At 43.5% G+C, this 14,980-nt stretch overlaps 1 protein-coding gene across 4 annotated transcripts in view; it reads left to right on the top strand.

Moving 5' to 3' along the window:
- CLIP1 (CAP-Gly domain containing linker protein 1) overlaps nt 1-14,980 on the top strand; it is a 114,203-nt gene that overhangs the window by 81,879 nt on the left and 17,344 nt on the right. For all 4 annotated transcript variants that reach the window (XM_043901950.1, XM_043901951.1, XM_043901949.1 and 1 more), the window contains one exon: nt 4,124-4,244. In XM_043901950.1, the coding sequence (XP_043757885.1) occupies nt 4,124-4,244 (121 nt within the window). The remainder of the gene's footprint in view (nt 1-4,123; nt 4,245-14,980) is intronic.

The following is a 14,980-nucleotide window of genomic DNA, read 5'->3' as shown; positions in this document are numbered from 1 at the left end:
TTTTGCTTATCTGTTCTGAGAACTGCTCTTTATCAACTCTGTAAACCGAACATTTAAAGCCAATTAATCTGGTGAACATTTGAGTAAGCCCTTCTGCTAGGTACAGTTGAGCTAGGAAGGATCCAAAAATGAATTGTATGTGGACTCTGCCCTTCAAGGGTTTGTATTATTTATTTCCAGTTCTGATCAAACAAATAGATGAGATTCAAACAGAAACAAAAGTGTCATTTCCAAAACCAAGTTGCCATCCTCAATACTATCTGTTGATCAAGCTTGGGTTAAATTAGTATATTATCTCTAGTTCTTCTGAGTTCCTAAAATCCTCCTAGAAGTGGTCTTCTCAGGGCTACTTACCTGAGGAGATGGACAGCTCACAAGGCTGACAATGGATCCTTTCGTCAGTCTTAGTTTTAGTGATATTTCTCTAAAAGGTATTTAAACAGCTCCCAACGGTTCCATTTACACCTATGTATATGTGTAGAGTTGTGGTGGTGGCCAGTGGGAGAGGCTTGACTCTCCTGGTCTGCTAAGGCTAAACAGCACAAATGGGAACAACTGTTGGTTTTCCTATGATGGGGAAAAAAATTCAAAGCTGTTCAGAGAGGGGAGGTTCAGCTACAGTTAAGGATCTCCCCCCACCCCGTGACACAGCAGCTCTGCCGGCCTGAGGGTCTGGAGCACTACATTGACTTCAGTTCATTTATGTCACACAGGCAGCTGGTGAGGGAGGATCTGAGCGTCAGGAGAAGATTCCCTCACCAACCTCCCTCTGCCATAATCCCACCTCTGAGCTCCCTGGGCCGTACTAGGTAATGGAGGGGCAGGGCCAGAGCGGACATATCACAGAGAGCCCCGGGGAGTAAGATAAAATTCCGCTGTCCTGCAGCACCACGCAGGAGCCTCCCGTAAGGGTCGTCACACTGGCCCAGGGTTTATATGTCCCCGTCCTCACTCAAGTCTTTCCGTTCTGTCTCCACCCCTAGTCAGCATGGGGTGGTCTCACTTCTGCCAAGAGAAAAGCTCACTGTGTGTGCCCTTCTTTGAAAGACCCCGTTGAATAACAAAAGCTGAGCCCTGCACCTGTAGACCCATGGGAGCAAAAACCCATGAGCCGTACTGCCGCCCACCTCCCCTGGGCCTGCCTTCCTCCCAGGGGCTGGGTTCCCACGTCTCCCTTCCCCGAGGGGAGAAGTTCACGTGAGGAGGGGCTGCTACTGATAGTCTGCCGTTTTTCCTGGCTCGCCAGGGCTACGAGAACCTTGCCTCGTGTCAGTAGCTTGGCACAGCACGGCCAGGACTCAGAGCAGGACACAGGGGCAGCGGGAGACACAGCGGTGACGTTCGTGAGAAGCCGCGGGAGGGAGGTGTGAGGAGTGGGTTGAAAGCGCCCCCCCAACACACCCCCAGTGACTCATTGTTCCCTGCCTGAGACTTGGCCACATTTCAGGGACCAGCTGATATAAATGTACTGTGTCATGAGGACAGTGCTGCTCAGAAAGAGACCAGCAGTCATTTTACTGTGCTCTGAGCTGGAGAAGGAGCAGCTATTTGTGTTTTGTGACCACATACCCGGGCTCTTCACGGCCACTGGAGCTTTTCAGGTGTTTCTCTTTACCTGCCAGGACTGGAGATCCTGGAGGAAAAGGGATGTCTCTGCAAACCCAGGAGTTCTAATGGGAATCAGCCGTAAGAATCTTGCCCTTGGCCCTGGAAACTCAGCCCTTGCAACTAAACGTTCCTTTTCCCCTATGCCATTTTCTAAACTGGTTTTAGGAAAACTGTTGATTTTGGCTAGCCAGGTCCTAGTTTAAGTTGGAAAGAGAACAAAATTGTCTATCTCTGGTGTGTAGCTTTTGACTCTGAGGGAAAACGATATAAACGATCTAATTTTTGCCTTTAATTACTCACCTGGCTGAGTAGTAAAACTAAAATATACTAGGACTTCCCTGGTGGTCCAGTGGCTAAGACTAGACCCTCAGTACATGGGGCCCAGGTTCAATTCCTAGTCAAGGAACTAAATCCCACATGCCACAACTAAGACCTGGTATAACCAAATGAATAAATAAATATTTTTAAGAAGTAGAATATGTTTAGCATGGTAATTATTAAATTTATGATAGATTCCTCAGTAGCATGTTTGCAAGTCAATATCAGCAGTGTTTATTTTGTGTCTCAGTTTTAAAACTGTGAGTCTTCTTTTGTTTTGCAAGATATCGTTATATAGTAAAAAAAAAAAAAAAAGTAACTTATAAAATTGTGAGAAATGTATTTGTAGGTATTTTCAGAATTATTCCTTCGAGTATGTCCAGGAGTTGGGCTGTTGGAGCCTCCTCCATCTACGAAATGTACATATGTCCTTTGGTCTAAAGGAAAGTTGAAAGGTGTTTCTATATTCAGATCACAACTGAGGTCTGTCTGCCAGTTTTACCTCTAGTTCTCTTGATTCTACAACTTACTTGGGGCAAATCTTTTCACTTCCCTGAGCTTCAATTTTGTCATCTTTAAAATATAAATAATAACATGAGCCTCCTTGGGCTTTGAGGATTAAATGAGAAAATGTACATGAAATCATACGGTAGATTTTAAAACATTGAACACATATCATTTGTATAAATCTTAGAGCATCTTGATATCTCCTGACTCCTTGTTTTAATTTTACTTACTGGGGGCTCTTAATGGAAACCAAGGTTTTAAAATTTTTTAAAGGATGGAAATCTGTAAGAGAGAAAGAACAGGATCAAGAACTTACCACTGATAGGCCACACAAATGCTGAGACCAAATAGCTCCTAATGAAGGTTGTGACCACTTGGGAATGAAAGGTTTGGCTTATGATGATTTATCATCATTTATTTATCAAGAATTGATGGATTTTAGCCAGAAGATAAACTTTACTTGTAGTGTGTGTGTGTTGATCCATAATTGAAATCAAGCCTCCCAGCTTTTGAGTCTGAAATTCCTTCTTAGTTTTTCTTCAATTGCTAAATAAACGTCTCTGTCAAATGCCAAATTTAATGTGCTAAGAGAATTTTCATGTCGGCATATTCCCCTTTATCTTTATAAGGTCGGCCCCATAGGTATGTTATAGGTACATGGAGAATTAAAAATCAAGAAAACTGCAGGTACCAAGTACTGCCACCCATTAGACAACTGAGGTTAAAAATAGACGTGTTCATGCATCAGCAGATGGAATCATACCCAGATGACTTGATTCAGAATTCAGCCACGTATGACAGCTCACTAAATGGAGTGTGGCCAGCCCAGACTTAAAATTCATAATTGCATCAAAACCACCTTCTATGGTTTAAAACTAAAATCCAACAATCCAGTAAACTATTTTGAATACCCACATGTAAAGGATAATTTGGGATGTATATTTTCAGTCAAGCTTAATAATGGGAAGATGTTTAATACATATGTTTACCCTACTAACATTTTATATGCTGATATTCATGATATGTATGGTCAGCAAGCTGTATTTTTATTTGCTCCTTTTAATTACAAGTCAACAGTATGGAAAGAATACAATCAAAATTAAACATTTGTTCTGTAATTAGAAAATTACATTTCCTTTGGGCATTTCACCTTTAGTCGTCCTGAAAATATACCCAGATTCACGGCAACACTTGATTCTGACAAATACTAGCAAATGGAACTATCAGCTTTACATTTCTTCCAAAAAAAAAAAAAAGATGACAGATTTGTACAGTTAGAGCAGAATACTGTGGCAGCGATGGAAATCACTGTCAACGTAGTGAATTTAATTTTCTAATGGAAACAAAGGGAATACCGGCCATTTCATCTGTCATTTATTTTAGAGAGTAACATTGCTTTTCTGTGTGGGGAGTATTTAGAAGTGGGGTAAGTGTGGGTGGTGAGAGAGTAGATGTAGTGTTGATTAGGTTTGGGAAAAAAATGTAATAATTGCAGGCAGCAGTCCTCCCCCTAAGAGGTTAAAGCTGTTTGGCCCCTCCTGCAGGTAGACAATACTGCCTCCTGTTATTACAGATCCTATCAGGCACGTGACCCAGATATATTTTCCCCAGTGCTGTGGAGTTGGTCGTCTCCCACAGTTTCCTTGCCTGTCTTGTTACTATGGTAACCCCACACTCGCTGTCCTTGCAGAGAATCCCTAAAGCAGGCAGCAGCTCAGAAGTCCCAGCAGCTCTCAGCGTTGCAAGAAGAGAACGTGAAACTTAACGAGGAGCTGGGGAGGAGCAGGGACGAAGTCACCAGTCACCAAAAGGTCAGTGGGCGTCCGTTGGGTGGGCACCCCCGGCCCTGCCAGGCCCTCATCTGCTGCTGCCTTGGGCAGGGCTCGCGGAGGCCCCTCGGAGACTGTGCTTGATGTGGTCGGGTCATTCCAGTGGGATCTCAAGTCACCTGTGTTTTATGTCCCCTCATTTTCAAGCATGCTGCTGTAGCACTTGGGTAGGAGTGAGTTGACAGGTCCTTTAAAAAAAAAAAAAAAAAACCACCGGGAACTTGTAAGCAAGGAGAAAATAAGATTTTTATCAGATGATCTTATGGCAGTGCATTTAAATGGAAAGGGACAGTATGTTTTCCCTCCTGCCTTGGTTTCAGTTTTGTTTTTTTCCTCTAAGATTTTTTTTTCTTTCATTAAAATTGATTTTAAGAAGGTTCCAAGAATACAGATTTGGTGTGAAGGTTGGAAGCTGTTTTTAAATAGAACTCTGCTTTTCTTTTAAGTAAAAAACAATGTTTAAACAGCTCCTAAGGGAACTGTGTATACCTGTGCACTGATGCATTGGTTTATGAAATGTGTATTATACCTGGAATGAACTAGAAGCTAACCACAACCCACTTGTTTCCCTATTTAAATTAAAAAGGTTTCTGACAAGTTCATTAAACAGTGAAGCAAAACTGATTTTAGAGAATGCCCTATTCTTTTTTTTTTAATTCTTGAATCAAAATGCTAGACTGTTAGCCACATCTGACCTCACAGCAGAAACTCAAAAAAAAAAAAAAAAGACATTTTAAAGAGAATTTTACCATGTGGTCATCATTCTTTGCTTTGCATGTCAAGGGGAAAATTTTTTTCCCCAAGCATACTTTGCAAACATTAATTCTCATTTGGATGGAGTATCCTGGAGTAATTTGTACTGACTGTCCATTGATGTGGCGTCGTTTGTGGTGAAAGCACTCTTTGGAGAGTTGATTTCAGACTTGTAAGTCTTCATTAGAGCTCTCCACAATGACCCTCCTTTGTGGGAGAAATGGCCCATCTCTCCAGACTCCAGGATGACAAGTGACGCTCTTGGTGATGATAGCTCACACTCAGCGGCTCTTACCTTACTGCGAGACAGGCACAAACGCCTGACAGCCGTCCTCCCTGTCTTCACGGTAGTTCCCTTGAGCCGGCAGTGTCATCACTCCCACGTGTTAAAGAGGAAGCGGAAGCACCAGAAGGTAGTCACGTGCTCAGCCTCATTCAGCCAATAGTGTCGGAGACGCGTGTCAGATTCTGATTTGGGTCAGGGAGAGAATCAGAGTGGGTTGACTTAAACAGGGTCACTGCACCCTGCTTTGGTCAGTATGTGAGAGAGTGGGGTTCATGAAAAACAGAAGCCCTCGGGCTGGACGAGGCTCTCTTCTTCCTGGCTCAAACCAGTGTGTGAACCACTGTGCACCTCTGACATCAGCGTGTCTGTAAGGACTTGAAAGGGAAGGATCTCAACCAAGTGCTGAGTCTGTTTGTCTCCTTTTATCTCATCTCACGGAATATCTTTGGTGGAGAGTGTGGATCCCACCCGTGGGAGGAACACACAGAGGTCAGCTTCTCGTCTTATGTTGTGACCTTGACTGGACCGTTGATTACATTTCTCTTGTCTGTCACTCAGAACTGGCAAGACTTAGGAGTGACGCCTCACGGTTCCTCAGGCAGAGGTTTTCAGGGCTCCTCTCCATCCGCCAGCTCTTCCTCTTTTGCCTTGGGATTCAAATTTACCTTCCTTTTGAAAAGGTTTTGTGACTAAAAATTTGAAACTCGGAGACTTTGAAGAGTGAAGTGAAGATAGCACCTGCAAGAAGCAGCCGGGGCAGTGACTTCCATTTAAACAGGGGGTGGTTTTGTCCTTTGTGTTTTACTCTGGAGAGAGAAGCAGGCGGCTGGGAACCAAACCATGATAGGCTGTGACATGAGAGACTGTTCGTGGTGAATACTGAGGAAGACTGCAGATAACGCTTCACTTGACCTGCGTACGTCTCAAAAGAGTGGAGAGAATCTCCCCATTGAAAATAACTTAGAAGCAACCTTAGGCTAAAGAAGATTGATTCATTCATTGGCTCTTATTACTCTTGCTACATAATCTCCAAGAGTCCAGAGATCTAGACTCCAGCAGTCTACACAAGCTGCTTACTTGTGTAAAATCACAAATTTCCACTTTGTTGCTTGCTATGGTTGAGCCAAACTATCCATCAACTTTGTTTGGAAATATACTACAGAGTTGGGCAGAAACCCTATTTCAGAAAAAGAGCTGGGGCCGGGGGGAGACTTCCCTGGTGGTCAATGATTAAGATTCCATGCTCCCAACACAGGGGGCCTGGGTTCGATCCCTGGTCAGGGAGCTAGATCCTGCATGCTGCAACTGAGACCTAGCGCAGCCAAATAACTTTTTTTTAAAAAAAGAATTTTAATGGAAGTGCTGTAGGAATATCCAGCGTTTCATGCTAAAGTGAAGACAGTCAAGACTGAACGTGGGACAGATAAACACTGACCTGGACCTGAGTTCCTTCCTGTTCCCTTTGCTCAGTGGTGCCACAATTCGCTGACCATGTTTCAATCACTGAGCAGGTTCCTCTGCCATTGTTTCATAGAATCACCATACCTGCAATAGTGAGGTTACATTATAGAAAGGAAGCTGAGGCTCAAACATGAAGCAATCCACCAAGGACACACAGCCAGGCAGCAGAGGAGCCAAGTTCAGAACTCATGTCTGACTAACTCGTAAGTCTGTTGGCCTGCTACTATCCTTTGCTGAGAATGAAACTTATTTCTTTGTACTTCATCATTAAGTGTTAAGATTAAAAGAAAAAAGAAAAACCCTCTGATCTAGGAATGGAGTAGGTGGGGTCAAATAGTACTATAAAAATGTGCTTTCAATCCTACCATTACTTTTTTTTTCTGCCTCAAATACTTATTTTGCTTAGAAAACCCAAGGGATCCCAGAATCTGTTCTGCATCTTAAGGCTCTTGCTGGGAATATTGGCCAAAGGTTTTGATTTCCTCAAGAAGCCCTTCGTGAAGAGAACTATTTCATTTCCTGTATGTTATTTACAAGTGAGATGATTTGTTGCAATAAAGGAATCCCTGTGTCCCTGTGATAGTGGTTTTGTAGAATGTCCTCTCCTTTTTATCATCTTAAAAGCTGATATAGGAGGCTCTGAAATAATGAGGGCTAACAGAGAGCAGGACTGGCTGATGGAAGGTAGAGAGATGATCCACTCTGTGCTTCACTAGAACCCACATCTGCCTTGATTGACACATAGGCACCATGTTCCCCCTGGAAGAAGTGTTGGAACAGTTGGCAGGATCACCTGCTCTGGCTCCTAGCCCTCGAGAACCCAGCTAACCAAGCCAGAAGCAGAACCCACATGTGCACATTCTTTGTGGTCTGCTCCATCAGACACTGTCCCTTCCAGTGAAAAATGGGTCTCTTAAGTCCCGTTTCCCAAGCAGGATTTTCATTTTAAGAGGGAAGGGGAGTGATAACCAAGATCAGTTAGGGTTGTGAGAGGTGGAAGTGTTGGCATTAGCTGGCATCACCTGTGACAGAAATCCTTATAAAATGTTACAGAGTGCCTCCTCTTTTCAAAGAGGCTGTGTTAGATTGGACATATGGAATTGCTATTGTTTTGCAATTTCATATGACTCAACCGACTAGAGAACATAATTTATCCTTTCTTATGACTGACGGTTTTGAGGATTGTCATTATAATGCTGTGGACGGTTTGCTCTCACGTTGTTTCCCGCCTGACGGCTGACTGGTTTCATGCTACTTCGGGTTTTGGGTGTGTGCACGTGCTCAAATACACACTGCATAAATGTACTGTTTTAACCAATTTACAGTGTGCAAGTCAGTCGCACTTAGCTCATTTACAGCACTGTGAGACCATCACCTCTATCTAGAACATCTTCATGTTCCACCCCACCGCCAAAGAAAACTCCACGTAAGCAGCCACTCCCCATTCCTCCATCCTCCCAGCCCTGCCAACCGCTAATCCATTTTTAATCCCTACATATTTGCTTATTCTGGACATTTCACATAAGTGGCAATAGACAGTACACGTCCATTTGCACCTGGCTTCTTTCACTGAGCGTAGCGTATCGAGGCGCATCCGTGCTGTAGCCTGTGTCGGGACTTCATTTCTTTTCGTGGCCAAGTTATATTTCACGGAAGGGAGAGACCGCGTTTTGTTTGTCTACTTCAGGTGTCTGAGGCTCCTTCTCCATTCAGACTGCCTCGTGTCTCTCCTGAAGTCTCCGTCCGTGACAGGAGCTGCTGCCTCTCACCTCCCCTTTGGGTCTTCTTCGGGTTGGGAAGGCCTCCTCATTTTCCTAAAAGCAGTGCTCAGCCTAGCCACACTGTTGACACTCGCAGCCCTGTCTTCTCCTCATCTTTACTTCCAAACTTGGAATAGTCTGTTTTCTGCTCTATTTCTCACCTCCCCGGGTTTTCCCTGCTCCCTCCAGTCTGCTTCCTGCCGTTCCCAGCGCACTCTGGCATGCACGATGGCTTCCCCGTGGTGTCTGCACACTCAGGTGGCTCCTTGCACCCTCTGCGGACGTTCTGACTCTCCTCCTTCAGCTTCCTCCACACCATGTGCTCGTGTTCCTCTTGCCTCTCCCACCACACGGCATCACTTGGTATTCGTGTGTCTGCTTTGCCGTGTCCTCTTGGTCGTCCCCCACTCGGTGCCCTTGGCCCTGCCGCTGGTCGTCATCTCTCCTCTCCAGGTGGCCACTGCCTTCCCTGGTTCGGGTCGCAGTCTCCTTCTTGGCACTCGGAACTCAGACTCTCTCCCCACCCAGCGCTGAGACAGTAGGACTCTTAGAGCAAGACATGCAAGTTGAATGAATGAAGGAGTGAACGGGTGATGAAATAAGTTCCTCATTTTCAGCCAGGCCCTTCAGTCTTGTTTTGCAGAATAAGATGCAGAGACTGTGAGACTTGCCCCTTCCACTTTTCTCACACGAGTCCACTCACTTCCAGTCTCCTGACTTTGTTGCAGAGAGTTCATGGTTGCCAAAATCCAACCACAACATAAGCGGGCCATGCGCCCCGTGTGGATGGTAGGTTCGTACAGTGAATTCAGGCAGGGTCACTTGGTTTCAGGATTAAGGAAACCATGCAGTGCATTATTTCTTTTCATAGAGAAAATACTAAAAATAATCCAAGTGATGTGAGTTCTTCTATAGAGGCAGTCACCTTAGGGAGTCAGTTTCAGGATGTCTGATATATCATTCCCAAACTGCACGTGTTTTCTCCCCCGGGAGGGCTGCAGGGACACTGAACTGTCACTATGGGAACAGTGCTGATTTTTCCCCCCTGGTTATTCACAAAATGAGGTCACAGTTGGCTTATGGAAACTGGACAGATATTAGATGACTCAGTAGCGGTGTTTCATCAACAGTTCTTCCTCACAGAGGATATAACAGATGCAGTAAACAAAAGACTTGTGGTTATCGTCTCAATTGATCCATGAATAATTACCTGCCTTTTACATAAGCCTGCATTCCCAGACCTGAATGTTTAGAAAGGAAGCACTATTTTTAGCTTGTCATGTTTCATTTTGGGAAATGTAGTGATCATCAGCCATCAAATTTTAATCTGGGCTGAAGTGGGGGTGCTCATGGTCAAGTAAGGGGTGAGTGAAGGTTGATCACAGAATCTCTCTCCCTCAATACCTAATGAAAGACACACACTTTTTCAACTATTAAAAAGGGCTCCAGGGATTTCCCTGGTTAAGAAGCCACTTTCCAGTACAAGGGACACGGGTTTGATCCCTGGCCTGGGAAGATCCCACATGTGACAGGCCAACTAAGCCCTCGAGTGCCTAGAGCCCATGCTCCACAACCAGAGAAAGCCCACTCACAGCAACAAAGACCCAGTTCAGCCATAAGTAAATAAACAAATTAAATAATTTTTTAAAATAATAAAGAATAAATAAAATAACAAGAGCTCCAGGAAAATCCAGCAAAGCCAACCAGTAGTTTCCTGTTGTAAACACTGAAGTTGACAGGGAAAGAAACAAAATTGTGGCCTGACTCTGTGTTCATAGTGGTAAGAGAAAGGAAAACAGATAGCAAAATTCCCAGAATTTCACTCTCACTCCCCTCACCCCCACTTTGGAGAAAATTAGACCGAAGGGAGTGAGTAGGTAGCCAAGGAAAGATCTTTGAGGCTAAGGAGCCCTCTGCTACCACTCAGGATTCTACCAGACCTGGAAGAAAGTGCTAGTTGTCATTTTCCACAGCTAGTTCAGCCAACAGAATGGCTTAAGTAAATGAGGGTTGGGTAGGAATGGGTGGGTTTCCCCCCCCCCCCTTCAAATGATGATAAATGCACAGGTAGGTAGTTCCTACCTGTTCTGGAGTGGGTCCAGCCCCTCCAGAACTTCCTCAGGAAAGCCTACCCTCCCTCTTGGCTCTGCTGCCATCCTTAAGCATATAGTTTTCATCCTCTCAATCTCAATGAGTCTTTTTTTTTTTCCAATGACTTAAACATGCAGACATTGCAGAACTTTCTGGAAGGAAGCAGGGGGAAGGACAAGCAGAGGGCTCCTCTTCACGGCGTTTATCTCTTCATCTGGAGAGGACCCTCCAGATCTCTGTGATAGTGTCACCAGTTGCAGAAATGAGTCTGCATTCCCGCAGAAAGGGAAGGAAACACAGAGGAGATGAGAGTAGATGTTGAAAGAGCCAACTTATGATGTTGTTCGGTCACTCAGTTGTGCCTGACTCCTTGAGACCCTTTGGACTGTAGCCCACCAGGCTTCCCTGTCCTCTCCCAGAGCTTGCTGAAACTCATGTCCATTGAGTCAATGATGCCACCCAACCATCTCATCCTCCATTGCCCCCTTCTCCTGCCCTCAATCTTTCCCAGCATCAGGGTCATTTCCAGTGAGTCAGCTCTTCACATGAGGTGGCCAAAGTATTGGAGCTTCAGCTTCAGCATCAGTCCTTCCAGTTGTAATACCTGCCAGGTAATAGTTACCTCTGTCCCGACACAGTGGGTGAGATGCAGGATCTAGAGGAGAAAGCTCAGAGAAAGACCTCTAGCAGACTCTATGCATCACCTGAATTGCACTCTCCCCATCCTTGCTCCAGGCCCTCTGACTACAGAAAGTATAGACCACAACACCCAATTTTCAGTTGCAGCTTGAACATGAAGATGAAAGGGCTCAGATAAAGTAGGAAGGACATAAAGGACAATTCATTGACATTACATGTGAGCAAATAGAAGGTCTAAGTGGAGCTGCCCATGGTAGGATGAGCAACTGAAAACATACTGTACCAAAAGAGGAAAAAAGTAAAGAAAGGAACCTAGGAATCCAAAGAGTGATGAGGAATTCAGGCCATGAGAAAGCATTACCCAGAGTAAAATATTGCTGTGTGTTATATAGAAATTTAAATGATGTAGGGACTTCCCTGATGGTCCAGTGGCTAAGATCGGACACTCCCAATGCAAGGGGCCAGGGTTTGATCCCTGGTCAGGGAACTAGATTCCCACATACATCAACTAAGTGTTTGCATGCCACAACTAAAGACTCTGCATGCTTCAACTAAGATCTAGCACAGCCAAATAAATAAATATTAAAAAAAAAAAAAAAACAACTTTAGTGACATAAATAAAACAACTGTTTAAAGAGACAATGACGAAATAATACAAGCTGAGCGGAGATAAGGAAGAGTTAAGGAAACAAACTGAGGACCAAAGCCATACAGTATCAGAACTGCTAAATATGTCAGAAATGGACTGGACAGATGTTTCTGAAAACATACAGAGAATTCTTCAGGTCCCCAGGCAGAAAAAGCAGATTCCTTAAAAAGTGAAAAAGCAGCCAACTGCAGCTGCATTCAATGCCAGAACAAAAGGAAAAACAACATAGTGCATTGTTTCCCAAGTTGTAATGGACAGAAAATATGATCATGAGCATCATATCCAGGCAGTTATTATTCAGGTAAGAAGACAGATGTTTCCGAACATGAAAGAACTTGGAAGCTGCAGCATCTGTGAGTCCTTCTGGAAAGTAGCTACTTGCTGATAAAATTTAGCCAAACGCAAGACATGATTCAAAATACAGGACTTGGGACTTCCCAGGTGGTCCACTGGTTAACCTACTTTCCAATGCAGGGGATGTGGGTTCAATCCCTGGTTAGGGACCTAAGATCCCACATGTCACACAGCCAAAACATTAAAGGAAAAAAAAGAAAAGAAAAGAAAAAAACCAAAGACTTACTAGATTGAGGGAAGCTGGGCAACGGGACTGGAGGTGAATACTAAATCCAGGCAAATAGACAGCTAAGCTGACAGTTTAGGAAACTACAGATGAGGAATAGAGTTGTGATTTCAACTTTTTATTTGGAATTCATTTCATGCTTTGTGGAAAGTTGTGAAAATAAAACACAGAATACTCATATAGGCTAAGGAAGTGTTTTTACCTAACCATAGTGCAATTGTCAAATTCAAGAAGTGGAACACTATTATCGAATGTATGGGCCCTATTCCTGCTTAGGCAGTTGGTGGTGGTATCCTTTATAGTTTTTGTGGGATTTTTCTTTACCTGATTCAGGATCCAGTTGACTCAGGTCTCTTCAGTCATCTTTATCTGGAATGGTTCTCTGCCTTTGTCTTTTATGACTATAAAAAAACAAAACAGGCCTGTACATATAAAATCTTTCATTTTGGTTTTCTCAAGTGTTTCCTCATGATGATATTTGGGTCACTCATTTTTAGCAGAAAAATAGCATAAGTGATACCCATTATTGCTTTATCCCATTATTGGTGATGTCAGTTTTGATCATTTAGTGGAGGTAACTTCAAAATATTTGCAAGACAAAAAGAAAAAAAGATCAAAGACAAAGGAGAAATAAGAAAAACATAAAGAGAATATGACTAACAAAATTTGAGGTGATAGAGTTGAAAGCAAGTGGAAGTATGCAAACTTCCTCATCTTTTCCATCGGGATGATGTTTGATAGTATTTAAAATTAAAATTTGTTTATATGTAGGAAGATGATATTAACATCTTAGGTTTTTAAAAAAATATATTCTACTTTAAAATTTTACAAAATAAATGTATAGTATAAACCTAGTGGGAGTTCTTAGAAAAGAATATGTCTTTGTGGTAAAGAACATATTTATAGGACTTCCACAGTGGTCCAGCGGTTAAAAGCTCCAAGCTCCCAGTGCAGAGGGTGGGGTTTGATCCCTGGTCTGGGAACTAGGGTTCCCACATGCCATATGTCGCAGCCAAAAGATTTTTTTTTTTTAAAAAGACATTTTTTTGCCCTCAACCATTTTTTATATTTGCTTTGCTTTTTTCTTTCTTCTGTTAAATTCATATAAAGTTAAATTTGCTTTTTTCTCCTAAATTTGCTTTTTTCTCCCCTCTTTGTCCTCCTTCCTCTGTATACAAAAAGAAGTGTGTGTGTGTGTGTGTGTGTGTGTGTGTGTGTGTGTGTGAGGCAAGACAGCTAATGTTAATTGTTTCTTCTCTGAAAGGGCTGTTCCACCGAAATTTCCAAATCCTCCTCTTCCTCCTCCCCCCACCATTACCTTCTCCACTTCTGAAAGCAGGAGTCTGTCTGTGTGGGAGGCAAGACTAGAAATCTTCAGACGCTGGGGCTGGGGCCATGTCTTGTGCTGTCAAGGTAGAGCCGCTATTTTAGACCTCAGAACACTAGCTTAGAGAAGAGGCTGAAGTCGCCCACGCATGAACCACTTCCCTGGGGAAGTCAGAGACAAAAGCAGCCGCTGAGCCCTGGCTCCCTCGGACTAGCTGAGCAGAGTTCCCTCTGGGAGGACCCGGGCTCCTCAGTGCCCCTGCCACTCACACCTGAGGACAGCGCCAGCTCACTGACTATCTGACACAGTTGTTCACGAGTTATCGAGTGCCTACTGTGTGCCCGTGCGTGTGTGCTCAGTCGTGCCCGACTTTTGTGACCCCCTGGACTGCAGCCCGCCAGGCTGCTCTGTCCATGGACTTCTTCAGGCAGGAGTACTGGTGTAGGTTGCCCTTTGCTTCTCTGTGGAATCTTCCCAACCCAGGGATCTAACCCACCTCTCCTGAATTGGGAGACAGATTCTTTAGCGACTGCACCGCCTGGGAAGTTATTGAATACCTACTGTGTGCCTGCCAGTAACAAAACAGAACATTGCTCCTCCTCCTTGAAGATTTTTAAAAAACATTTATTTACTTGGCTATACTGGGTCTTAGTTGCAGCATGCAGAATCTTTAGTTAAGGAATGCAAACTCTTAGTTGCAGCATGTGGGATCTAGTTCCCTGGCCATGGATTGAACCCTGGCCCCTATATTGGGATCCTGGAGTTTTAGCCACTGGACTACCAGGGAAGTCCCTCCAGGAAAATTTTTATTCAAGTAGGTTTTTGGGTTTCTTTCTTTTTTTTTGAATCCTGAAAATTTATTATTTGGGAGAATTTCAGATATTGATCCCTTGTTTTAGAGTTCATGATACTAATCAGAAAATACACATTTTGAAATGAAAGTCAAAAGAAAAGAATAATTATGTATAACACAAATTACAAAGTGTTTCCACTGGACCTGCAGAAGCAGGTGTGACTTGATTCTGAACTTTAGCACATCCTTCACTTCACACAAGCTAGTATTTTTCTTTTTTTTTTTTTTTTTAGTGTTTTTCTTAAATGATACTTTTAAAACGAATTACCCACCACATTTATCACATTATAGAACGGTTTTGTGGACAGATGAGCTCTTT

The sequence above is a fragment of the Cervus elaphus genome, chromosome 5 (genome assembly GCF_910594005.1).
Source record: "Cervus elaphus chromosome 5, mCerEla1.1, whole genome shotgun sequence".
Classification (NCBI taxonomy): Eukaryota; Metazoa; Chordata; class Mammalia; order Artiodactyla; family Cervidae; genus Cervus; species Cervus elaphus.
Note: the sequence above shows the minus strand (reverse complement) of the source record. Positions and strands in the feature narration are given on the sequence as shown.